The following is a 26,926-nucleotide window of genomic DNA, read 5'->3' as shown; positions in this document are numbered from 1 at the left end:
AACATGAAAAATGGAAAGTGTTATTCTTTTTTAAGGAAATGTCAGGCTTTAGTGTTTACCCCTTTGAAATGTTTGATTTTCATCACAAGATTGATCACAGTACAACCTAACTAACTTTCACTCTTTAAAACGGTAAGCTATCTTTGGGTGATTATCGGCTCATTGTTCGCCCCATGTAAGGTAATCCAGGACAGTATTAGATTCTGGATTCCACGCTGTGGATGCCGGATTCCAGGTGCTGGATTCCGGATTCTACCGTTGCAGATTCCGGATTCCAAAACACAAAAGATTCCAGATTTTAGTTTCTGGTTTGCCCCTAATTTTCGCATTGCGTTTTCTAGGAATGACTTCAATAGCGGATTTCGCTATTGAAGGACATGTTTGTGAATGCATGTTTGTCTATTCATATTTCCTAACAACATTTGATAATTATGAGAAATGTATAACAGCAAATTAAGGGATAAATTTTTGTTGCAGGAATACCTGTTGAGACTGTCCGTCTCTTAAGTCCAATGTCCATTCATTCCACATCTTTTTAGCAACTTTGAAGAGGCGAGGCCGCATTTCTTTTATACAGGTTCCTCGAGGTTCTTCAAGTGATTTAAAAGTAACAAAGAACTAATAGTTCAAATCTTTGCGTATCATTTTTAATTTGTAAATAACTGTTAGACTAAAAAGCTTTTTTAGTGCAGCATAACATTGTTCCGACTGGGAAAAGATGACCAATTTTTAAATATAAAATTGACTTAGAACTGCAAGAAAACAGCTCGAAAATATTTCCCTGTCATCTCAAATTACTTTTTAAACTTTCCTTTTAAACAAAAACCGTGATATTGAGGCAAAAATTTAAACTTGAATTTAAATTTACACGGTAATTTTTGAAGAATAACAGATTCTCTTTTCTATACTTCCTTTTTTCTTTAAAAGGTTAGCCAAGTCATGTCGCATTACGTCGGCTATGAATCCTTCAGAGCAATGATTTTATAAGGTTTCAGATGGCCCGCCGCTATTTTTTTTTAGAAATGTTGTTTGACCTTAAAACCTGGTAATATCTTATCTTTGTCGCACCGAGATATGATCCCTCATGAAATTTTAAATTTGTTATTCCAAATACCAAATATCAAAGAAAGCGGTTTACGTTTTAAATGCCGAACATTCGACCCATAAATAGACCTTTCCTGGCTCCCACAAATATCTATGTATAACTTTGTTCAAAGTTTATCATAATTGGAAAAGTGTGGTCCGTCGCCCTGATAAGCTCACTCCTGCCAATCTTGGAAGCGACACTTCCCTTTCACTCTCCTTAGCTGCTCTCTGATCCTCTGGAGTTTGATCCTCATCATCTCCAACATCTTCGTCATCAGGGTCACCATTAGCAAGCCTGCAGAGCCTATTGTCCTCCTCAGACGTTAGCGTGATGCTTGAACCCTCGGCAGTGAATCCCAAAACTCGGGTTAGAATGAAGTTGGGTGAGTTCCGATCACTGACATCGCCGTTCAGCCACTGAAATTGTACTTTCTTTCGTAAAAAATTGTCTCCATCTACTTCTAATTGAACGTCTTGTAAGAGAATAGCCAGCCAGAAACGCGAAATCTCACAGCAACGATATCCTTATTGTGGTAAACAGTTTGCACCCGCACAGTTCTACCCTGCAGTACGACATTAGCATCTTTTATTTGGCAGGCTGTTGTTACGTCTTGGCAGTCTTCCGATGAGGCTATGATGATAGAGGGACGCATGCTGGGGGCATATGGAAGTGTGCAAGTCAATTCTTTCGTCTTTGAGCGAACGTTTTCCTGTCGTACACCTTTTCCATATTCTCCGACAAACTCTCGCATTACGGCTTCTCGCCTTTTGCCCTCCTCTTCACTTCCTGTTCCCTTGAGAAAGAATACATGCTAGAATGAATTTTGACAGAAAGCCGCTGTCATGAGTAGCAAAAAATAAGTTCTATATGATGGCATTTTAATAGTGTTCCGCTTATAGCAATTAATTCGAATTAATCTACCTGGTCGTCGTCGTTTTTTTTTGGTGATCTTGATCGTCGTCTTCGAGAGGGCGATCGCTCTGATTTTTCGAGGAGGCTGCAAAAACAAAGAAAGTAATAGTGTTATGGCTACATCACGTGTTGTTAATTGAGTTTTCAAAAAACTTTTTTCGGTTCGTTAAAATATAACAGTTAACATACCTCGGTGTACGTTCGTTGCGAGACTTTGATCGCCACCTTGGTGGAGATGTCGAAGGTCCATACTGTTCACGAAAAGGCCTGCAAAAAAAAAAAAACTTAATTATTTTCGAAAAAGCCCAATTTTAAGAATGGTGGTGCGGGTTCTAGCGCCTGGGCCAGTCCATTTTTCAGTTCCAAAACTGACAGTTTTATTGTACTTCTGATTTACAAAATTATCACACCTTATTGGGCCGGGTGATCACTGAGCTCTAACAACGGGCCTCAATGCTTGAACCTAAAGTCCGGCGGTTAGCCATGGCTAAGCACATGCAAGTTAGCGCAATAAAATAAGTCTCTCATAAACAATGATGGTTTAACCAATAAACTCCCAGAAAAGACTGACGTGTAACTTCTCCCTATAATATCTATATGTTTTTCAGCAAAGGGTTCATGGGAATGCTCAAAATTAGCAGGTTGAAGTTGTCATCTTGATATTACACCAAAGTTTCGTAGCTAATTTACGAGGAATTGTGTAGCAGCTAGAGGGGAGAATAAACAATCAGATCTTGGAAATTAAAGGGCCAAGTGTGAATCACGAATGCCAGGTAGCATAATAAAATATTTAACGAGCAGAGTTTATTCAAACCTCTAGCGTAACTGATCTCAAAACGACTAAAGGCTTAAATCACTGGGAACAAGCGAGTCTTGCTGTGCGTTTGTTGCGTTTCATCATTTAACGAGGCGTAATACATTGATGTTTCATGAGATGCAAACAATTGGCGGAGTATTCTCAAGTTTAGCAAGCGTTTTTTCGAGTCTTCCAACTTCTTTTAAACTTCCGAATTCTACTACATTGAAACAGCTATTATTGACCGTAGTTTGTCATTAAAACCCCTGTCGTTCCTGTTTGCTCGTTGCAACCCCGAAAAAAAATTCAAAAGTGTTTCATAATACACAAAAAACCTCAAACCTCGATGGTCTTGAACTCGTGTATTCTTCTTTTTAGTCTTTCTTTCTTCGGTTTCTTGGGCTCCTGAAGATGCATTTTCAGTAATTTTTGGTAAGTTTCACTGGAGGTTAGTTCAAAATGGAACAAAGAATCAATTGAATCATTACAATGTTACAGTTACCTTTCCCTCTCCGCCTTTTGCTTTTTCTTGTGCTTCCCCATAGATTATGATTGAAGTATCGAGATTTAGGGAAAGAGCAAATCGAATAAACAAATGATATATCAATTGAAAAAGACACGGCAAATTTTCTGTAATACTGCGGCTTGTGTCCCTCCACGTGCTCTGAGTGACTGGTGCAGTTTTGACAGTTCCTGGCTTTCGTCTGGCTTCTAATTACAACTATGCTTCCACGGCCATCTGCAGGAGAATATTACTTTTTGATGCTCTCATTATGATTTAAGGAAAATGGATGATTATTTTTGATTTTGGTCAATCGCCAATCAGAAGTGCCAGAAAGTTGGAAAGAGTCGGAAATGAAAAGAGTATTAAGTATTAAGTATTGAGGTCGATACCTCGACCCTGGATGCCAGATAAAAAAGTAGCGCAGTTTCCGGTGCCAAAGCTTGCCGTGCGCCCATTTGCTTAAAAAACCGGCGGGGAAAGCAGGCAAAAGCAAAGCATCCAAGTTGTCAATAGTTAGATTATTTTCACAGAAATTTACAAATTCCTAGATTTATGGGAAAACTAAAGCGTATCTATTACAAAATCACCTTCCAACTGTTGTTATGACAACCAGTAAGTTAATATTCACAGGACGTCATAGCGGCCATATCATTATTTTGAGGTGTTCCAAAAAAATCAAATAGCGGCTATATTGATGTTCCAAGCAAATCCTGTGGGATTTGAACGCTTCAGTGATATAAACACTTTCTAAATTTGAGCACCGATTGACCACGTGAGTGAACTGCATTGTACAGTGGTTGCATGGATGCGGGTGAAAGCCGTTAATACGATTTGAAATGGATTTTCAGCAAGTGGATTCTGGATTCCCCTTTTTAGCGGGATCCTGGATTCCAAAAGCTGGATTCTGGATTCCAGAGCCCAGTATTCCGGATTCCACAAGCAAAAATTTCCTGGATTCCGGAATCCGGATTACCTTATATGGGGCGAAAACATAAAGATCAAAAAAGCTTGGGCTTTCCCAAAAGAGCATTATTTCTCTAGAGTTACTCAGTCATTTCAGTGATGGAAACAAGGTGGTATGAAAGATTATTAATCGTACTTACCAAGATGTAGACTTCGTGGCTGATGCTTCTGAAGGTGAAAAGACAAACATATTGAATTACGGACGGGACTTTCCCTTAACATTAAAACTTCCGCTGCAGTAGTGTTTTGGGTATCGCCGTATATTGTGCTGGGTATCCCCTCTCGGGATACTCTAAACAAAAGTCAGCCGAACAACATTGGAGACTAGGGAAGTAGCATGGTGTCTTAAGATGACTTTTCGTAACATGTACAATTTTTTGCTGAAATCAGAGAAATCGCTGTTCTAAGTTAATTGTGCAGCGAGAGATTGTAATTGTTACCAGAAATTATTACATTAACGCGTGTAAATATGAAAAATATGTAGCAGCGTTTAACTCGATATGTCAAGAGTGAGTGTACATTTTGGACAATGGTACAAAAGTCGTTTTAGAACGATTCTTTCATGACGTTACATAACTACATAGCGTGTAAGCATAAAGATCGAAAAACGAGTAAGCGGGCTTTCCCCTGGGAGCCTACATCTTAAAAGTTACTCAGTGGATATAAGAAGTGGTATAATGCTACAAAGGTTTGAAAAGGGCGCTCTAAATTTATTTCACTGTAGTGGCGGTTCTTTCGCGGCGTGTTATTCGAATGACATGTAACTACAAAGTGCAAACATGAAGATCGAAAAAGCTTAGGTATTCCCAAAAGAGCATTATTTCTCTTGAGTTACTCAGTCATTTCAATGATGGAAAACCGGGCGGTGTGAAAGATTATTAATCGTACTCACTAAGATGTAGACTCCGTGGCTGATGCTTCTGAAGGTGAACAGACAAACATATTGATTTACAGACGGGACTTTCTCTTAACATTAAAACTTCCGCTGTCGTAGTGTTTTGGGTATCTGTGTGTATTTTGTTGGGTATTCCCTTTAAGGATACTCTAAACAAACGTCAGCTGAACAGCATTGGAGCATGGGGAAGTAACATGGTGTCCTATGATAACTTTTCGTAACGTGTTAAATTAATTGCTGAAATCAGAGAAATCGCTGTTCTAAGTTAATTGATGCAGCGAGAGATTGTGGTTGTAACTAGAGATTAACACATTGGCGCGTGTAGGTATGAAAAGTCTGTAGGAGTGTTTAACTCGATATATCAAGAGTGAGTGTACCTTTTGTACAATGGTACAAAAGTCGTTTTAGAACGATTCTTTCATGACGTTTTATAACTACATAGTGTGTAAGCATAAAGATCGAAAAACGAGTAAGCGGGCTTTCCCCTGAGAGCCTATATCTTTACTTAGTGGATAAAATAAGTGGTATAATGCTACAAAGGTTTGAAAAGAGTGCTCTAAATTTATTTCACTGTAGTGGCGGTTCTTTCGCGGCGTGTCATTCGAACGACATGTTACTACAAAGTGCAAACATGAAGTTTGAAAAAGCTTGGGCATTCCCAAAAGAGCATTATTTCTCTTGAGTTACTCAGTCATTTCAGTGATGGAAAACTGGGAGGTATGAAAGATAATTAATCACACAAGATGTAGACTTCGTGGCTGATGCTTCTGAAAGTGAGAAGACAAACATATTGAATTACTGTCGAAACTTTCCCCAGTAAGTAAGTAAGATCCTTTATTTGAACACGATTAGATTGAAGGTATTACATGCTTGAGAGGTCGTGTGTAAATAGCTAATACTCAAGTAACCTACGATTAAAAGTGGATAAATTATATGAAATGAATAAGCAGACTTAGAAGTAAACACATGAAAATGCAAAATGTACTACGATAATTTAAGATAATTTGAAATTAAACATCGGAAATCTTTGCTGCCGACTGTGCGAATAAGCTGGTCAATCCGATTTCCTTAAATTCGGGATCAGTTTTCACATTTCTATAAAATTTCCTAAAAAACTTTAAGAGTCTTAGTATGAGACAAAACTCCACTAAACAGCGCCGTTATAACGAATATAATTTTTCATAAAATAGGCCGAAAATCGCAGAACAACGGCTTTGTTATGTCCTCCCAAGTTATGCGGACTGTTGCGTCATTCAGCCAATCTGGAATAAATGGAGGTATATTATCGCTAACTATGTTGTAAGATAGTTTAATAAGACTTAGTTTATACAGATCATAAATCGAGTGCCATTGAGTGAGTTCCATAACTGCTTCTGAAAGTGTATCCCGTGGCAAATTGAAACTTATCCTTCCAGCGACAGTGAAGTTCTTGCTGGGAGTTAACGTGATCTGATTGTTACAGTTTCCCCAGACAGTGATGTCGTCTGTCACAGAAGTGAGAATCACCTTAAAATATAGGTCAGGGAAAGATTTCCTCTCTGGGAAAGAGCAATTTTTAAATAAATTCAATTTAGTGACAAAGTTCTTAATTCCGTAAGATGTTTCGTGTAAGTAAGTTTTCAGTCTACAGTGATACCCAGTAGCCTTGCGTGACATACCTCTGCGACGTTAACGTTATCAGTGGTAATACCCAACAGCCTTGCGTGACATACTCACGCAACGTCAACGTTAACAATAATAATCAAAGAGTATGGACCAATGAAGGCTCCCCGGTGTAACAACGTTACTTCGCATTTTGAAGAGTGTGGTGTTAACGAGTTAGTTATGCAACATTTGTTAACGAGTTAGTCATGCACCATTTGTTAAGCTCGTCAAGTGCGTTATTTAGTTGGTTACATGCTTTATCAACGGTAGATCCAATGCAGTGAACTGTGGTATCGTCAGCATACAGGGAGAGATTGTCTGATATCACAGCTTGTGGCATGTCAGGGAACCATGTATTATTAATTTTTGTTTATTATATAAACACGATAGGCCTTTACTGTTAGGAAAGGTCGAATTTATTAATGAATGAAAAACAGAAAGAAAAAAAGAAAAAAAAAAGAATCCATAATCCGAGAGAGTAAAGTAGTAAAGATCGTAGGCAAAAGCGCTCAAAATGAAAAACAGGCATATTGCGGAAGCAGGAGTTATTTTTGAAAACGTCAAAACTTCCTTTGAATTGTGTGAATAATTCACTAACAGTTGCACTTGGTGCCACTTGAATTCTTCTCAGTAGTTTTAGGATTTCATTTTGCATTATGCAGTTAGAATACACGATAAGATACACGTTGTTGACAAGGAAATGACTCGTGATGAAGCGAAATCTAATTTGCCGAAATGCAATTTGATTGGTGATCTGATTAGTGCGAGCAACATACAACTCTACACATCAGCAAACGGGCTGGGTCGATTACATCTGGAACATTTCTGCACCGAGCTCAGCCATGAGGCTCCCAGTTCAGATGAGCTAAGCCAGTACTTTCGGTGAAATATGTCAAAATGCTTTGCTTGTGTTAGTGTTGAATAATAAATGGACATTTCTCAAAGTTTCAGTCTTTCAACAGTTCAACAGCTTTCGAATTTCATGTCTCAGACTCTTGAAAAAGGCCATAAATTTCCCGCTCATTCAAAAAATATTTTCATGGATGCGTACAGGGCCGCTTGCAGATCCTCTGTCGATCAACCGCTGGGCGAAATACACCGCGGAAAGCGAAGTCGTATCCAGATCTTCGGGCTCATAAAATTTGCGCCCTCCATGCTCGTGCGCGCGCTAAGAGGGAAAATGTCGGATCAAGAGCAATTGCAATCGGTGAGAGAGCCTGCATACCGTAGAACTTTCCAGAACATTTCATCAAGTCACGTATTTTTTATGTAATACTACTAAAATAGTTCCCAGGTAAGCTCATGGAATATTCCAGAACACTTTGTGAACATATACAAAGACTCGTTTATGTCGAAGTAGTAGTTGTTGTTGTCGGAGTCACGACTGTTTTGAAAGCTATGTCGAGAGAGAGTTAACGTGGAAGGCCGCTTATTTCAAGGAACTTTGGAGACAGCAGTGAGATTGTGTCAATGGTGAGCTAGGGTATAGGCTGTGTGGGGTGTTGGGCTCAATTAAGTTTATTAACGATAAGCATTGTGCTGCTTCAGGAGTCGCTCCTTATTAAGAACAACATTACTCGCTGTTTGATAAAATAGTTGAGGTTGTTGGATTGTAGTGCTTTTCTGTTGGTTAGATTATACCGTAACAGTGTTAAGGTTTACCAAATTTTCATTTGAGCAAACAGTCAATGATGGCGCTGTGGCAGATCTGCTAGAAGAACCAGGGGCCTATCTGGAGGGTGATCTGGGTAATTTGGATGCAGTCAGTATAAATCTTACAGCCAAAACGTTATTTCGGTTAAATGTGCAGAAGAAACAGAAAACAGAAATCCCGCTTTCACAGGTCAGCAAATACTTTTTTCATTTGGACTCAAGAAGAGCTGGCATAATGTTCACAATTCCACATCTTACTTCACGTGCGTGGATTTCAAAGGTTTCTAAATTTGTTTCATTTTCATCTAATTTTTTCCTGTGACCAGGGCTTCTTCGTGTTATACTCGTAACTTTAGCAAATTAGTATGTAAACCTCATACGTATTCAAAAAGTTGCTGCTAATCGGATACTCGTGATTGCGCGAAGGCGTGTGGGATCTGGGATTTAGAATTCTCTCTTATTCGATTGTTAGGTGAGTATCTCGCGCTCTTTTAAGATTTTCTTTGATTGGATTAGTACGTTAGTATCTCGCACACTTTTAGAATTCTCTTTCACTGATTGTTACGTTAGTACCTGACACACTTAAAGGAATTTTCTATCGTTCGATTAGTACTTCAGTTTCTCGCGCATTTATAGGATTATCTTTTAGTTGATTGTTAGGTTTGTGTTTTGACCACTTTTAGGATACTCCCTCATTTAAAAGTTACGTTAGTATCCTATGCACTTTTAGGATTCTGTTTTATTGGATTATTACGTTAGCATCTTGCCACTTTTACAAATTATCTTTCGTCAGGTTGTTGCGTTAGTATCTTGTGCTCTTTTAAGATATTTTATTGGATGATTACTTTATTTGGCATCTTGCGCACTTTTAGTATTTTCTTTCATTGGTTTCTTACATTAGTATCTTGCGCACTTTTTCTTTCATTCGATTAATACGTCAGTTACTCGCGCACTTTTAGAATTATTTTTTAATTGATTAGTAGGTTAGTGTTTTGACCACTTTCATAATACTCCTTCATTCAAAAGTTAAGTTAGTGCCAACCACATGTTTAGGATTGTCTTAGATTGGATTGCTACGTTAGTAACTTGTACACTTTTAGAATTCTCTTTTTTCTGATGGTTACGTTAGTACCTCGCGCGCTTTCAAAATTCCCTTTTTGGATTGTTACGTTACCACCTTGCACACTTTAAAAATTATCTTTCATTGTATTATTTCGTTAGTTTCTCGTGTACTTGTAGGATTATCTTTCCTTGGGTTGTTGCTTTAGTATCTTGAGCGCTTTTAAAATTCCCTTTTTTGAATTGTTACGTCAGTACCTTGCACACTATAAGAATTCTCTTTCATTGGATTGTTACGTTAGTTCCTCGTGTACTTTTAGGATTCTCTTTCATTGGATTGCTACGTTAGTATCTTGCGCACTTTTAGGATTCTCTTTCATTGGATTTTAACATAAGTATCTTGCACACTTTTGGATCGCAGTTCAGGCTCGCAGTTCAGGCTCGCAGTTCAGGCTCGCAGTTTAGGCTCACAGTTCAGGCTTGCCGTTCATACTCGCAGTTCAGGCTCTCAGTTCAAGTTCTCAGACCAGGCTTTCAGTTTCGGCTTTCGGTTCAAGTTCAAGTTCAGGCTCCCAGTCCATGTTCTGAGTTCACGTTCCGAGTTCAGGTTCTGAGTTCACGTTCCGAGTTTATGTCCTGAGTTCGCGTTCTGAGTTCACGTTCTGAGTTCACGCTCTGCGTTCACGTTTTGAGGTCACGTTCTGAGTTCACGTTCTGCGTTCATGATCTGCGTTCATGTTCTGAGTTCATGTTCTGCGTTCACGTTCTGAGTTCACGGTTTATCCGTAAGCTGCGACTTAAAAACCACTTGATATATCCGGCGAGAGAAAATAAGCAAGTAACTAAGGAAAACCAACCAAACCTGTCAATTCAAATTAAATAAACGTCTCAGGCCGAGCACCGAGTAAAATTTGACGCAGACTCGAAGCATTTCATGCTTTGACTTTTATTACACATAAACAAATTTCAGAGACCGAAGTCTGTCACAAATCTAGGTCTGTTATCCATTTGGACATCTATAAACATACTTGAGGTTGTATTTAAATAACGATCTTATGGGCGGATATTTTCAATCACTGAGCAGCTGTATATCAGTCAGTTATAGCCCGATAAGAATTAAGGAAATGTTAATAACACATCTTTTGCTATTCTTTCGCATAACTTTCATTTAGACCGAAAAAAAAACGCGCGATAGAAATAGCAGAACGATATTGGCAATTTAAACGACATTCAACATTGTTTCAAAACAAACAGTACCCTCTCAGACATTTATTAGTTGAAATTATATTTTCATCAGATAAAAGACAATCAAACTGTACTTCGAAATACAGGGCAATCATATTTGTAGACAAAACATTTATTAGCGCGATTTGCATTTGAAATAACAATCAACTGCATCTTTTGACAGCCATTTGCATGAAGTTAATAATCTTTTAGTGACGGGACAAACATTCAAGAAGTCGGGCTCCATTCTGCTTAAATTCGTTTGGAAAGTTTTGGCTCTTCCCTTCCTGTCCTTGATGATGTTCCAGAGACTGACAGTGAGGGCGACCATCACATACAGCGATTGCCATATCGAAAGGAATACATCAAAGAGTTGTGGAAGTTAGCTTTCCACCCACAAATTTGGACTTTTAAAGGTTATCGGTGCCATTTTTTTAAAGGCTTTTAAACGCGTTAATTTAGCAAATTTTTTTGTCCTTTTTTACTTGTTCTGAAGATTCTCACGCAGCTTTGTTATCCGTGGGCGTAATTTAAACACCATTTTCTTTTTCAATAAAAGCGCGCGTGAGTCCACAAGGGTCATATGTTAAATTAATGTTTGATATTTGATTTCCATCTTGCAAAGTAATGGCTGAAGAAAGTTTTCCCTTTCGTATAACCAGTGAACGAACGAAGCGTGTATTGTCAGTGACGTATTATTTTTTAAGTGCTTACTCAAGTATATTATATTGCAAACTTTTACAGGGAGTGCTTCAAACTCAAACGCATATTCGCACTCAAATATTTAAATACTTTCTTCAAAGGCAAGATTTTTCTTCAAAGTTTCTGTGATGCTTCGATTCCACCTTACATTTTTCTGTTACAAAAAGTTTTTTTTTTTTTATGGAGCGAAAGGCTTTGGTGAAATATGTATTGTCTCCTTTCATGTCTGTAGTATCACGACAGGTTGTTAAAAATTCATCGCTTATTTTATCTATAAAATTCTCTCTTCAAATTAAAGGTAAGAGTTATTTTTCCCCAAGTTTCTAAGATTCACCGATAACATTCGTTTCCTCTACAAGGAAAAGTTAAAGTTTGTTTTATTTTCTTTTTATCAACCGCAGGCGAGAGACCATGATAAAGTAATTTTGAAGGTAGCGTCACAACAACCGCGAAGAAAATCATATCTGAGGGTTCTGTTTTTGGCACCAAAAAAAACACTCATCTTTCTTAATGTGTCGATCTTCAAAGATACTCGGAAACAAACAATTAGTAAAATGGGGTCAAAATTGGGTAAAGCTCGGTTTTCGATTGTTACACTCATTCACTTTTATATTCAGATGACATAGTTGCATCGCCTCCGTTGGAGCAAGTGGCTGAAAAAAAAGTAAAACTCGCATATTGAGTTTCTGAAACAAAAGTCATTGATGTTGACTTCTTTTTTGTGCGTGCACATGAATATTTCACCATTGCTTTGAGGCGTGGATATCCTGGCAGCTTAAATTTTTTGGTCACGTTTTGGTAAGTTTCGGAAGAGAGTGTAGTTCTTGTTTGTAAAGCGTGAAACTCTAAAAACCTTCTTTGGCAGCACGAAGAGTTCCTTTGAGAGACAACAAAGGAGAGAAAAAGTCACACATCCCGTACCAAAAAGTCGATTGAATCTCTCTCTTTTCATATTTCTAACTTCAATCCTTAAAAGCACTTCTGACTAAACTTTAATTTTACTCAAACTGGAAACGTTTTTCGAAATTTCCTAACCCTAATATTTCTCTCTTATGTGAAGGTGAAAGTTCAACAAAATTCACAGCGAGTACAGCGAGTTCCATAAAAGGGAAAAACAAAGAAAACATGGAAAAGTCACGCTTCTTATAGAACCACTTATAGTACTGCGACATGCCGATGCCCGAAGGAGATGCAATGTAATACGACCAACTTTTGAGGGCTGGCCTTAGAACACTCGCTTAAGCAAGAGAGACCGAGACCTATCTTCTGGTTTTTCTTTTTCACTCGGCTATCTGATCAACTAACTAAGGTTAGTGTCTTGCCCACTTTCAGGATTCTCTTTAATTCAAAAGTTACGTTATTGTCATGCGCATTTTCAGCATTGTCTTCGATTGGATTGCTACTTTAGTACCTTTCACACTTTTAGGCTGCTCTTATTATCGATTGCTATATTTTTATCACGGGCACTTTAAGTTAAGAAATTGTTGATGCTTAACGTGCGTATATCGATTTATGGATGCACGCGGGAAGTTTGGAGAGCAAGAAAAATGCGGAAGGGTAGCTCAAGGCGCAGCCGAGAGCAACTCTGGCTTTTTGAGTGCTAGAGTGCTCTTTTTTGAGTGCCCTTCAAACTTCCCAAGTGCATCCATAACTCGATATACGCACAGCTTAAAGCATGAGCAAATTCTTTTATAACAGAGCGACAACAAGGATTTGCGCGAAGAAGCCTTTTATTGTGATAGAGCGCAAAATTCTCACGACGCACAAAAAAAAAATAAAAAAAACTTTCTTATTGGCTGGTCAAAAACACACCACATTTTATACTTTCGTTTGAGGGAGAACATTTGATCCAGTTATCCGATAACTGTGAATGAAAATTTGCGAAAAGTGCAACTTGCGCGTTTTTTTTGGGCTTTATTTTTGTTGCTTGTTGGATCGGGACCTAAAAGTTCAATGCCGATAGAAAAATTGGGAAGTTCTTCGCTGGTTTCTTCCATATTTAAAAGAGAAGGAAAACTGCATTGCAGCTTAACAGGACGGAAAGCCAGGTAAAAAAAAATTGATCACGTCATCTTATTTACGCACGGGCGTGCGTAGATAAAGATTTTATTCATAGCGGCTTAACAGGACTTGTATAGGGCAAGCACGCGCGCTATCTTACAATTTCTCTTTCTTTCAATTGTTTGGTTGGTATCTCGCAGACTAGAAGCTTTTCTTTCAATCGATTACTACCCTGGTATTCTGGACACTTTTAGGATTCTCTTTTTTTCGGATTGTTGCGTTAGTACCATACGCGCTTTTAGAATTCCATTTTGTAGATTATAACGTTAGTACTTCGCGCACTTAAAGAATCTTCATTCGTTAGATTGTTACGTTAGTACCTCGCGCGCTTTTACAATTCCATTTTGTAGATTATTACGTGAGTACCTCGCGCACTTAAAGAATTCTAATTCGTTAGATTATTACGTTAGTACCTCGCGCACTTTAAGAATTCCATTTTGTAGATTATTACGTTAGTACCTCGCACACTTAAAGAATTCTAATTCGTTAGATTATTACGTTAGTACCTCGCGCACTTAAAGAATTCTAATTCGTTAGATTATTACGTTAGTACCTCGCACACTTAAAGAATTCTAATTCGTTAGATTATTACGTTAGTACCTCGCGCACTTTAAGAATTCTAATTCGTTAGATTATTACGTTAGTACCTCGCGCACTTAAAGAATTCTAATTCGTTAGATTATTACGTTAGTACCTCGCGCACTTAAAGAATTCTAATTCGTTAGATTATTACGTTAGTACCTCGCGCACTTAAAGAATTCTAATTCGTTAGATTATTACGTTAGTACCTCGCGCACTTTTAGAATTCCATTTTGTAGATTATTACGTTAGTACCTCGCGCACTTTAAGAATTCTAATTCGTTAGATTATTACGTTAGTACCTCGAGCACTTAAAGAATTCTAATTCGTTAGATTATTACGTTAGTACCTCGAGCACTTAAAGAATTCTAATTCGTTAGATTATTACGTTAGTACCTCGAGCACTTAAATAATTCTAATTCGTTAGATTATTACGTTAGTACCTCGAGCACTTAAAGAATTCTAATTCGTTAGATTATTACGTTAGTACCTCGAGCACTTAAAGAATTCTAATTCGTTAGATTATTACGTTAGTACCTCGCGCACTTAAAGAATTCTAATTCGTTAGATTATTACGTTAGTACCTCGCGCACTTTTAGAATTCCATTTTGTAGTTTATTACGTGAGTACCTCGCGCACTTTAAGAATTCTAATTCGTTAGATTATCACGTTAGTACCTCGCGCACTTTAAGAATTCTAATTCGTTAGATTATTACGTTAGTACCTCGCGCACTTAAAGAATTCCATTTTGTAGATTATTACGTTAGTACCTCGCGCACTTAAGGAATTCTAATTCGTTAGATTATTACGTTAGTACCTCGCGCACTTAAAGAATTCTAATTCGTTAGATTATTACGTTAGTACCTCGCGCACTTAAAGAATTCTAATTCGTTAGATTATTACGTTAGTACCTCGCGCACTTTAAGAATTCTAATTCGTTAGATTATTACGTTAGTACCTCGCGCACTTTTAGAATTCTAATTCGTTAGATTGTTACGTTAGTACCTCGCGCACTTAAAGAATTCTAATTCGTTAGATTGTTACGTTAGTACCTCGCGCACTTAAAGAATTCTAATTCGTTAGATTATTACGTGAGTACCTCGCGCACTTAAAGAATTCTAATTCGTTAGATTGTTACGTTAGTACCTCGCGCAGTTAAAGAATTCTAATTCGTTAGATTATTACGTTAGTACCTCGCGCACTTTAAGAATTCCATTTTGTAGATTATTACGTTAGTACCTCGCGCACTTTTAGAATTCCATTTTGTAGATTATTACGTTAGTACCTCGCGCACTTTAAGAATTCTAATTCGTTAGATTATTACGTTAGTACCTCGAGCACTTTAAGAATTCTAATTCGTTAGATTATTACGTTAGTACCTCACGCACTTAAAGAATTCTAATTTGTTAGATTATTACGTTAGTACCTCGCGCACTTAAAGAATTCTAATTCGTTAGATTATTACGTTAGTACCTCGCGCACTTAAAGAATTCTAATTCGTTAGATTATTACGTTAGTACCTCGCGCACTTTTAGAATTCCATTTTGTAGATTATTATGTTAGTACCTCGCGCACTTTAAGAATTCTAATTCGTTAGATTATTACGTTAGTACCTCGCGCACTTTAAGAATTCCATTTTGTAGATTATTACGTTAGTACTTCGCGCACTTAAAGAATTCCATTTTGTAGATTATTACGTTAGTACTTCGCGCACTTAAAGAATTCCATTTTGTAGATTATTACGTTAGTACCTCGCGCACTTAAAGAATTCTCATTCGTTAGATTGTTACGTTAGTACCTCGCGCACTTTAAGAATTCCATTTTGTAGATTATTACGTTAGTACCTCGCGCACTTTAAGAATTCCATTTTGTAGATTATTACGTTAGTACTTCGCGCACTTAAAGAATTCCATTTTGTAGATTATTACGTTAGTACCTCGCGCACTTTAAGAATTCCATTTTGTAGATTATTACGTTAGTACCTCGCGCACTTTTAGAATTCCATTTTGTAGATTATTACGTTAGTACCTCGCGCGCTTTTAGAATTCCATTTTGTAGATTATTACGTTAGTACCTCGCGCACTTAAAGAATTCCATTTTGTAGATTATTACGTTAGTACCTCGCGCACTTTAAGAATTCTCCTTCATTGGACTGTTACGTTAGTATCTCGCTCACCTTAAGAATTCTCCTTCATTGGACTGTTACGTTAGTATCTCGCTCACCTTAAGAATTCTCTTTTATTGGATTTTGTCACAGCACCTCGTGCACTTTTAGGATTTTCTTTCATTTAATTTTAACGTTGATATCTTGCACACTTTTAGGATTTTCTTTCATCGGATTGTTACGTTAGTATCTCGCACTCTTTAAAGATTCTTTATCATGTGATTGTTACATTTGTATCTTGTACCGTTTAAGGATTCCCTTCCATTCACTACTGCTTCGTGCCCTTTTGCACTTTTGATTGTTTGGTTCGTGTTTTGCCCACTTTCGGGATATTCCTTCATTGGAAAGTTACGTTGGTGTCTCGCGCATTTTTAAGATTTTCTTAGATTGGCTTGTTATGTTAGTAGCTAATCTTTTAGCTTCTATCTCTGTTTTCTCTTAAAGTTTCTCTTTCAGCTGATTGTTATTTCGGTATCTCAGGCAGTTTTAGGATGTTCTTTGATTACACTGTTACGACAGCATCTCCGCGCATTACCTATCTCGTAACTGTCTCGCGCAGTCTTAGGACCGCCATACATTCGATTGTTACGTTAGTCTCTCCTGTAGCTTAGTATGCTAGTGTTTTCATCCATTGTTTCGTTAGTATCTAGTGCCGTTCTATTTCTATTTCTATTCTTTTGTGCCCTCTTAGGATTTTAATCAAAGATCACAGATCAGGATTTGGTCGCCAAAGTGAAAAATTTAGTCGCATTGGCGCCTATATTGGGCGCAATTTCACGCCCTGATTATGCGATTTTTTGTTAAGGACAATTGACAAAACAGAATTTACGTGAAGACGGTTCTTATCTTATCTTATCTTATCGACGGAAAGCAGTTTTCACATCTTAAAAAGAAAAGCAACTTACGCTTCCACGTCCTCGAACAATCCAAGTTTACCCGGAAATATTTCAGACATGAGTACAATTACATATTCCAGGCCCGCCTTGCTGAATCGTTCTTCTAACTTCTGCAGATAAAATTAAAAGATGAAAGGATTCATGAAATCTGCTTTATGAGCTCTTTGGAAAAGATGATAACATGAATAATAACCGTCACGAGCAAAATATCCCTGAACTAGGGGTGTCCCCTCAATGATGGCATCGAATACAAGGGTTTTAATCAAAGTTTGTGTCCCTCAAGTAGAGAAAACGTTTAATAAGGATGCCCAAAAAATAGAGATTCTTCTGCATAGACGAAATTTAAATTTGCAGCCTTCCCCAAAGTTAATTGCATCAGAAAAACTTATATTTAGATGCGAGAATGACTTGATTTTGTCCAGAGAGAGTCTGAGTCATGTCTTAAAGTGCATTTCGATAGTGTGCCGTAATACCAAAACATAGTAGTCACCAGCAGATGTCCAATCACTACGTTGGAAAATATAATCAAAACCAGATGGGAACTAAAATTAAAAGGTACAGCGAGAGCAACATTATTGACCGAGTCACGATTGGTATTTGCCTTGCACCTGATTGGTTGAGAGGGTAGCTTGGATTGTTCACGTCAGTCAACCCATGACATGGCGAACTGATTACTTTCAACGCACAACTGAAGGTTTAATTTTGAATCACACAAAGTAGAACTCCGTTCAAAAAGTATATTTACTCATAAAATTTTCACATTTTAGCTGTACGCAATACCTCTAGCACCTTTGGACTTCCTTGCCTTCCTAATGTACTTAGAATGAGTCCAAATTTCTTAACTCTTGATGCTGTAGTTATGGCGTCTTTCCTCGCTTGAAACATGGCATCAATATTGTAATATTCCCTGGAAAACACTTTGCTAGAGGAATCGAATCTGCGATGAAAGCGAAAGTACAGGATAATTTTAGTTCAAAGTTGTTTGTCTCAAAGGCCCAGTAAGGTATGCAATATCTAACAATCCAAAGCGTACAAGGCGGTAGGGGGTCTGTTTTAGTGAGGGCATAGGGAAAACACTGGAAAAGACGGGCATCGCACTCTGTCTACACAGACAGTATGCCTTTACTAGAGACAAACAATTTTTTAATCGAAAAAGTGATGAATTTTTATTCACAGAATTACACGAAAGAGATCTGAAAAAATCAGTCTTCAATGATGGCTCGATCTGTGCTGCCTCTCTAGCTGTTGAGCACTGCAACCAATTGAAATAATATGAAGCTACATGTTATGCAAGGCAAGGCTATTTGGTACACGTAAATTAATCTGCCTTTTGAGGTTCTCTACGTGTACAGTAGTTGTAGTTCATCCAGTACCAAATTCTCCACACTAACATGAAAAGAATTGTAAGGAGAATTACTAATGAGATCTTGGGAATGAAAGGGTTAAATGATTTTAAGTTAGTCCTCAGAACAAACATGATTATTTTAGTCAAAGTGGGCACCGTTGTTGCTAGGCAACATCACTAAACAATAAATATGCCATGGACACAGCAGGAAGAATGCCAAACAATTCTTCCAGAAATAAGACAGAGGCTCTATGGGAGTTTTCCTGACAAAACAACGGACATGGTGAAAACACGAACAAACTGCCTAATTTTCATCCTACAACTACAGTGATCCTTGGCTCAGAAAATTGTTTTATTTATAAGCAAATAGCTTCAGATCTAATGGTGCAAATTTTTAATGAAACTAAACCACTACAGTACTTACAACTAGATTTGCCAATACAAATAATAAGAAAGATTTTCAAAAGAATATTCAATTTGTGTAAGAATACTCGCTATGAAAGAGTTGGTGCAGTTTTCTTAAATTCATAATGAACTAAATTACATAATTATTTCCTTGTTTTGCTTAATAGTTTTCTTACATGAATGCATCCTTGTGTTTTATTCTAGAAGCAGTGCAGCCCAGAATCTCTCCAGGTGACAATGGTTTACACTGCGGAATCTCTATCTGATAATCTTTACACAGGTCTTGATATACAGCCTGGGTAAACAACAAATTAAATATATATATGTAAAAATTATTTGAAAGTATGAACACAATAAAAGGAGACACTGGGTCCGAACCACAGGGTTTAAGTCTCAGCCAAGTCACTGTGTTGCATTCTCTCTCCCCTCCCTCTAGCTTGGAGAGAAATGGGTACCAGTGAGTTGTCATGGAAACTTGACAAAATGCCTGATAGAGAACCATGTGAGATGCTCCTCCCATCCAGAAGAAGCAGTCAGTCGACCGACTGTCAACCAATATATTGGTTAAGTATCGACCAACTCTCAACCAATATATTCAGTCAAGAGTACTGTACCTACAATAAACATGATCCCAACACTGTCCCATCAGTGTAATCATCTAATACATACTTGAAGTGTTGTCACAAACTGGATTGTGCTCAAAAGTGCAAGTGACTTTCCGGCTTCAAAATTGTGTCTGACTGTGTTGACAAAATGTGTGGCATCCAGCTTTATGTCCACAAATACATATAACATCTTTATTCCTTTAGTTGAGTCAATAGGAACTATAAAACAATGAATAAATAATGAACCTTTTCACATTATCTTACCTACAGTACTGTATATATGGTTAATAATTGTTTAGGGTCTTTCAATTTTGCATCAATAGAAGAGACCAAAAGTTGCAAATATAATGAGTTGAATTTCATGAGGGATATCTTGTACCAAAACAACTTAGTCTAATAAAGTGTCATTTTCAGTCTTCATAACCATATTTGATAAAAAGAAAGTGCTAACTTGCAACCAACTATCTTCATGGTCATTGTAGTAGTAATAAGGCTTTATTTGAACTTGCGTATTGTTTAGCACACCAGTGCTAGTTTGAGTGAATATATACATAAATAAGTCACAATTAAAAAAAAATTTAAAAAAAAGAAAAAATTGATTCATCACTTCATGGTTTTATTATGAACCAACATAATGACCAGCTCCCAGTTGGTTTGTTAGCTCAGTAATGGTAGAGCACTGCATTGGTATTGCAGAGGTCATGCGTTCAAATCCAGCACAGGCTTGAATTTTTTTAATACATTCATAGCCACTGATTGCAACACTATTGTTTGCATCAAAATACCATGCTACTGACATTGAACTGTTGTGTTGCTCAAGCATCAAAGTTATAAAGCAAGGATTCCTCAAAAAAAAATCATTCAAAACTTAGACATATCTACTAGCAGAGAACAGAAAGCAAGGGCAATAAAAACACAGGGCAACTTGAGAGAACTATGAAGTAGAAGGTGAGACAAAGGGGAAACTGGGAGGTTAGAAGAAAAAGATCAAGGCTGAAAGGATTCAGTTGTGGTATAATATGAGTTTAAATTATGATGAAGAAGATTAAGTGATGTCTATCAACATTTTTTTTCTCTTACTCAAGCAGCTGTAGCCATAGTGAACCATAAGATCACAACCAAGAGCCCTCGCAGCGAAGTCATCAACACAGCAAGCACCATACGTGACATCCCGCATGATGACTGTATCACAACCTATGAATCTAACACAAAAGTCCCACTGAGTACAATGGCAGTCACCCAGTGCTGAAAACCTGAGCCACTTTCTGTATGAATTTTTTTGAGGTGATGGGCAAAAAAGGAATGCATGTGCAGATTATCTTACAGTTGTAATCCTTCAGAATCCATCATAGATCATATAATTATTATATGATAATAATAAATTAATAAAGGGGGTAAGTTTGTAAAGAAACTGTGGTGCTGAATTGGTGGTGGGGTATAACAGGATAATTTAGTATTATCAAGTGAGTTAATAGTGTAAATTGGCCACCATAAAGAGTTTCAAAGCTGAAGTTTCAAGTGTTAGTCCTTTGCTCTGACAAAGGGCTAACACTCAAAATGTCAGCTTTGAAATTATATGATAAGCTGAATTATGCACACATTTTGAATGGTTTTTACTTAATATGAGCTATTGTGGGACAGATGCATACAATTTAGTTGATGTCACTATTGACAACATTTTGCTTTATTACCACATAAAACAAATAGATTAGACTGTATTGCTGTGGGTTTGTACAGTAATAGATTGCGGAAGATGTCAAAATGTGTTAGGACCATCAGTGACACACTGTCGCTGAACAGATACACGGCAATATGGAATCTTTTTGTTAATTGACAAATGCCTGGCATACTTAAGCAAGCTGTCAGTAGGTAAACAGCTGGCTTGCAGTCCATTCAAAGTGATATAATTATGAATTGCTACTTTTTACAATCCTTCCAACATATGAAATGTATCAAATAATTTATGTGTACAAATAACAAACATAAGAAAAGTTTGGTAGGAATTGGTTTGAAATACCTTTCTAAAATGTCTGCTGTCCTTCAGGAAACTGTAATGCCAGTGATGATTGAAAAAAAAAAAAAAAAGAACATGAAACTGACATTGATTTATGCCTATTGTGGTTGAAGATGACATCATATTTTTTCACTTTTTTCATGGCAACATTTGAAGGCCAAGGTCTGCATACAAGATCAAATGACAGAGGGACTAAAGCTTATCATGATTTTTATAGCATGTATTGATAAGGAGAACTGCATTTCCACCTCACCCTTTCTTTTGTACTCATGGAAGATGCCATTATGCTGCAGCATAATGGTTAGTGCACTGGACTCTGGCTGGAGAGGTCTGGGTTTGAGACCTGGCCAGGTCATTCTGTTGTGTTCTTCAACAAAACACTTCATTCTCACAATGCGTCTCTCTACCCAGGAGTATGAATGGATACTGGCCAATTGTCAGGGAAGTCTGATAAAATGCTTGGGAGTAACCTAGTGATGGACCAGCATTCCATCTGGGGGGAGTTGTAATACTCCTTGTTGCTTCATGCTATGAAAACCCAGATAAGCTCCTCTTGAATCAGGGCCACTTAGCTAGAGAAACGACTTCATCTTTTTTTCTTTGCACTCAGGTGGAGAAAGGCATTATAAGGTTGAGTCAAGTGTCTTGCATGAGAACAAGACACAAACAAAAATTAACAACTAATGTGGCTTATTTACCTCTTTCAGCATTTATTTCTTAACTCCTCCAAACTGACTTGAAGATTTCAAAATTGTTGTTAGGAGGTAACTGTTGTAAAAGGAATAATTATCTCGGTTAGAAAGTAATATTTACCCTGATCTCTATTGGTGCAAAATCTGATATATAGAAAATGAATTGTAGCTAGTTGGTTAAACTGTTGTGACCTGTTTTTGATGATGACCATTCCAGACAAATAACAGTTATCTAGAACACACTCTTTGTAAATGCCTCACATTTCAAATACATGTAAAAAAAAGTTGGAAAAAAAAAAAGGTTTGGACAAGGATGGTTAATTTAGTACACAGACTGCAAAATTAAAATAAACTTGAAAAATAAGATCTGATTCTTAAATAACAAGCCTACAGGCCTCAGTGACATCATGACATGCTGAAAAGGATTCAAGTTTGTGGAGAGCAATTTACAATACATTTATACTTAAAGAAGTCACATTTTAATTTCTTTCCACACTCAGTCTGCTGACTGAAAATCCCAATGATGAACCTAGTTGAATTTTATAAAACTAAATCAGTTGCAAGGGGCTTGAAAGTAATTAACTTACTTTTTCAACCCTTTGACTCCCAAGATCTCATTAGTAATTCTCCTTACTGTCTGCCCAACAATTCTTTTGATGTCAGTTCTGAGAAGTTGGGTATTGGATCAGCTATTAATCCCCTAATTGATATTTTTCTTTATTCTTATCACTTGTCTACTTGATATTGTACTGATATTGTAAGGATAGATTCTTTCCTAGTCACTTATGGGGTTAAAGGGTCAAGTGAACCGAGGGTCTTGTGAAGTTTCTCATTATTTACCTGTCTCACAGCATCTTGCAGCTCAAGATTGTTTACAATCTCATCTGGAATCTGACGAACAACTCTTCTCTTATTTGCTCCTATTTCTTGAATAACAGGGAATGTAAGGCATTTCAATAACAGTGACTATTTTTTTTTAATCCCTTGACAATATTTGCTCAAGGAACAGAAAGTTTGATCGGAATATTTTCAGCAAGATTTCCGTACAGTCCCATACAATTGTAAAACAAAGGTAATCTATTGTTTTCGCCATCGTTTTCTTTCAGTTATCCAAGATATGTATGCATAATGAAGAATGGAGCTGAGCGGAAATCTTACCATATTATCCCCCAGGGATCAGAGACTTAGGCATGTATACTGGGTCCAGGGCTGGGGATTTCGACTAGTATATCAAATTATAAGTAACAGTGCAGTAACAGTGTTTAATTAAGACAAAACAAACCAAAACTAAGCAAAAAAAAAACTCAGTTTTCATCCATTTATTGGGCTTAGGATACATATTAAAGTACGACATGAACGTAAAAATTATATCGTGTGCACCTAAAGGAAAGGAATACGACAAAAAAAAGGAAGAGAAAGGAAGAAAATGCGTTAAAAATGGGTTTGAGAGTGGGAACGATTACAATTCTGTTCCCTCTACGTAAACCTGTGCACGTGCATAGTGAATTACAAGCATATCAACTACATTGTACCTACGAGTTTTTCAGTCATCTTTCCAGCATTACACTTAGTTCCCACAAATCTCCTTCTTCTGTTATTCTCGGCAGAAACTCGCGTACAACTCGCTTTGTCCTCTAAAGCGCAGCCTACTGATGCCTCGGCCATGTTTGGTAGGTAAACCATGTTTCACCGCATATGAGGGATTTAGGGCTGTGACTAAAAGCGGGACTGAGACGTGGGGACTGGGACTCGGGGACGTGGGACTCGGGGACGTGAACAAACCTGATTTTTGCGCTGAATTTGTAAAGTATAATTTTCGGTGGTCTCGAGAAAAGAGTAATATGCTGGAGAGCTTGTCTGTAGTAGCCGATGATTTCCAGCGTCCATGGTTCGGCTGCATTTGTTTGCTAGCCTGTTTGACCGTGAGAACTCTGGGTACAGAATAATTTCAACGCAGGGGGTTTTAAACATCGTGAGCAGCCATGGAGGACTTTCTTGGTAAGTAACTGTGTTTTCTTCCTTATTATTTTTCAGAAAGGATAAGGCACGGATCGAGAAGAAAACACAGTTACCTACCAGGAAACTGTTTCAAGACCCCTTGCGTTGAAACTATTCTATACCCAGAGTTCTCACAGTCAAATAGGCAAGCAAACATGTCCGGCCGAACCATGGACTACTACTAACAAGCTCTCCAGCATAATATATAGATTTAGCCAAGCCTAAAAGCGGAGCTCGCATTTTTTTTTCCCGCACGTCTCAAGGGCACAACGCCTTGCTCCGGCCACGACTAGAACCTGGGTAGTCTGACTCGGAGCCCAGTGCACTGACCACTGGACTACTGAACAAAGCCTGGTATTGGCGTCCCCACGATCACAGTTGACTACGCATGTTAAAAGTAGCACCTTGTACGGTCGTACGATCGTACATCCAATTTTTTTCGGCTTGATGGGTTACTACTATTTTGTAATATATAGATTTAGCCAAGCCTAAAAGCAGAACTCGCATTTTTTTCCGCACGTCTCAAGGGCACAACGCCTTGCCCTGGCCAGGACTAGAACCTGGGTCGTCCGACTCGGAGCCCAGTGCACTGAACACTGGACTACTGGACAAAGCCGTGGTGTTAGCGTGCCCGCGGTACAGTTGACCACTTTCACAAAACGAACGAACGAGGCTAAGCGAGAGAGTGAGTTTGTTTATTATATACGAACTGAGATTTTCTCGAAATTCAAAGTGATTAATCAAGTCGCTTTTACAAGTATCCACTTAGGTTTGAAAGCTAATTCTATGGAACTAACAAAAAAAGTGCCTTACAAGTTAAATCAAGGCTGGAAATGGTAAAATTAAATACTGAAATGAATTAACTAAGTTTACAGCATGACAGTTTATTAGCAACGAATTAATTTTCATTCAAAAATATCCTAAAAAAAAGGAGGAAGAGCTTGACAAAAATAAGTACTTAGCTTTTCAACGAAGCTGACTCTTTCTATGTCAAAGGTGGACTCATGTAGTGTCTTCGTCGTCTGAAAAGTCAAATATGCATGTTATTCCTCTATAAGTTTGTTGTTTATGTGCTTCTGTTGAAGACGAGGACGACTTGATGTTGAAATTTCTTCCGTAAAGCACAGCACCCTCGAATAGCCCTGCTGCTGTCGGCGTTTGACTTTGTTGTTACGTTGTTTCGACAAGAGTGTGTTTCAGTTTGAACTATTGAAGTCGGGCCGCTCAATATTCTTGACATACTTTTCCATTGTTTTTTTGTGAAAGATGACTGTAGTTGTAAGTACTCTGCACATTTTTGTGTCCTGATAACTGCATTATATATGATTAGAAGGAATACCCTTATCATTCAATGTTTGAATCATTCGTTTTCACGCACTGTGGTTCGTAAGGTGAGAGTTGTCAAGACCGTCTTTTTCAGCTATTGTTTTCGTGAGACTGTTAAGTTTGTTAACTCCCATTGCATTGGCTTTGAACCAACTTTTATCAGAGTTTTTTGTAGTATGATTAACACCCGATAAAGGGGTGCATTTGGTTTGTTCTGGACTGTGGTCTCTTTTCAGAATAGATTTGAACACAACAACAGCATCTCGTTCGTGCAGTAAATCTGGAGTCGCGAAAGCTTTAGGTTTGATAGGTCGGACTATAAGTGAATCAGCTTCACTTCTGGTTTTAGTTTGTCTTTCAGTGACCTATAAGAGCGTGCGAACTATCTCAATTATCTTATAACCGTTTGTAGTTTTGTCTTGGATCGTGAAAATCACACCCGCTAGAAAACGAAAAGTTCACGAGGACATTGTGATGAAAATCAAACCATTCCAAAGGGATGGACCTTGAAGCCTTAGGTTCCCTGATAAGAGGAAATAAATGTTTCATTTTTGCATGCTCAAATCCATCTGAAGTTGAAAAAGGGCGATGTGCAAAACCGAAATAGATTCACTGCAGAGTTAACTACGGATTGGTTTTCCATATCAGTCTGAAAAGTTGATTATCGCGTGCAGTTAGCTTACCGTTCAAAGAAAGAAGCTTTGGTTCTACTGGTATCGATCTTGGGATGAAAATCTTCTACTGGGATAGACACAGAAGCCTGACGTTCCCTGTTAAAAGGAATGAAATAAGTTATTTTTACATGTTCAATTCCATCAGTGGTTATAAAAGAGTGATGTACAAATCTGAAATTCATTCGCTAGAGTTGGAACACTCACATCGTTTGAGGAAATGCTGATTCGCTCTCCATATCTCCCTCTCATTAATTCTCCCTTATTTTTTTCTCAGAGGGCACGGTAACGTATCCTACAATCTGAATGGTTCTTTGTGCGGTCCGTATCCGTTTTTCCCGACGGGCAGTATTTCTAAGCAAAGACGTCGGTCACTAACTCAAACCTATTACTAACTTATGAATCCTCTCTTTTCTCTCTCTCAAATCACCTTGGTTGACAGAAAAATATTGGTTTCGAAATTAATTTGTATAAGCTAAAGTGCCATTAAATTGGTTGATAAGCGGCCTAAAACCTGTCTGTAATTAATTTCAATCCTTCACAAAAAATACTTAGAAAGTTAAAAGGTGAGGTATTTGGTCAAAATTGAATTAATCGATGGAAACTTCATTCATTTAACATGGCTAGAAATCGAGGTCAGTCAGCGGCTGATGTCGCGGACGCAACACGAGCTGCGTTTCACCTTACTGCGTCTGCGCATCCCACTAAAATCAAACATCAAAAGATGTCG

The 26,926-nt window shown here is 37.7% G+C and overlaps 2 protein-coding genes across 7 annotated transcripts; both read right to left on the bottom strand.

Moving 5' to 3' along the window:
• Positions 1 to 710: 710 nt before the first annotated feature.
• LOC136279207 (uncharacterized) lies at positions 711 to 3,938 on the bottom strand. The gene is made up of 6 exons (XM_066162801.1): positions 3,929 to 3,938; positions 3,298 to 3,534; positions 3,138 to 3,200; positions 2,189 to 2,266; positions 2,009 to 2,084; positions 711 to 1,880 (listed from the first exon to the last, which is right to left on the bottom strand). The coding sequence occupies exons 1-6, from the start codon at positions 3,936 to 3,938 to the stop codon at positions 1,838 to 1,840; spliced, it is 507 nt and encodes a 168-aa protein (XP_066018898.1). The 3' UTR covers positions 711 to 1,837.
• A 1,901-nt stretch (positions 3,939 to 5,839) lies between these two features.
• Positions 5,840 to 24,075, bottom strand: LOC131793315 (2-(3-amino-3-carboxypropyl)histidine synthase subunit 1). 6 transcript variants are annotated; one of them, XM_066162688.1, is made up of 10 exons: positions 23,734 to 24,075; positions 23,042 to 23,127; positions 22,208 to 22,277; positions 21,513 to 21,554; positions 20,576 to 20,697; positions 19,560 to 19,714; positions 19,067 to 19,185; positions 17,921 to 18,077; positions 17,150 to 17,250; positions 5,840 to 6,664 (listed from the first exon to the last, which is right to left on the bottom strand). In XM_066162688.1, exons 5-10 carry the CDS (start codon positions 20,670 to 20,672, stop codon positions 6,661 to 6,663), a joined length of 633 nt encoding a protein of 210 aa, XP_066018785.1. In that variant the 5' UTR covers positions 20,673 to 20,697; positions 21,513 to 21,554; positions 22,208 to 22,277; positions 23,042 to 23,127; positions 23,734 to 24,075; the 3' UTR covers positions 5,840 to 6,660. The 6 variants fall into 6 exon arrangements, with proteins under 6 accessions (XP_066018785.1, XP_066018780.1, XP_066018784.1 ...); XM_066162683.1 differs by lacking the exon at positions 5,840 to 6,664 and adding an exon at positions 6,688 to 10,376; XM_066162687.1 differs by lacking the exon at positions 5,840 to 6,664 and adding an exon at positions 6,688 to 10,376 and having other exon boundaries at positions 20,576 to 20,689.
• Positions 24,076 to 26,926: the final 2,851 nt, after the last annotated feature.

This window comes from Pocillopora verrucosa, chromosome 2 (genome assembly GCF_036669915.1).
Source record: "Pocillopora verrucosa isolate sample1 chromosome 2, ASM3666991v2, whole genome shotgun sequence".
Taxonomy (NCBI): domain Eukaryota; kingdom Metazoa; phylum Cnidaria; class Anthozoa; order Scleractinia; family Pocilloporidae; genus Pocillopora; species Pocillopora verrucosa.
The sequence above is the reverse complement of the archived record's forward strand: the minus strand, read 5'-3'. Positions and strand labels throughout refer to the sequence as shown.

What these genes read in the sequence shown, in the direction of transcription:
- LOC136279207 (XM_066162801.1), bottom strand. An exon ending in CAAAAGGCGGAGAGGGAAAG is followed by an intron (nt 3,201 to 3,297) that starts GTAACTGTAACA and finishes ATGCATCTTCAG; the next exon opens with GAGCCCAAGAAACCGAAGAA. An exon ending in AAAAAAACGACGACGACCAG is followed by an intron (nt 1,881 to 2,008) that starts GTAGATTAATTC and finishes TTCTTTCTCAAG; the next exon opens with GGAACAGGAAGTGAAGAGGA.
- LOC131793315 (XM_066162683.1), bottom strand. Translation starts at nt 20,672, where the DNA reads ATGCGGGATGTCACGTATGGTGCTTGCTGTGTTGATGACTTCGCTGCG. An exon ending in AAACACAAGGATGCATTCAT is followed by an intron (nt 18,078 to 19,066) that starts GTAAGAAAACTA and finishes CTTTCATCGCAG; the next exon opens with ATTCGATTCCTCTAGCAAAG. An exon ending in GAAGTCCAAAGGTGCTAGAG is followed by an intron (nt 17,251 to 17,920) that starts GTATTGCGTACA and finishes TTTTATCTGCAG; the next exon opens with AAGTTAGAAGAACGATTCAG.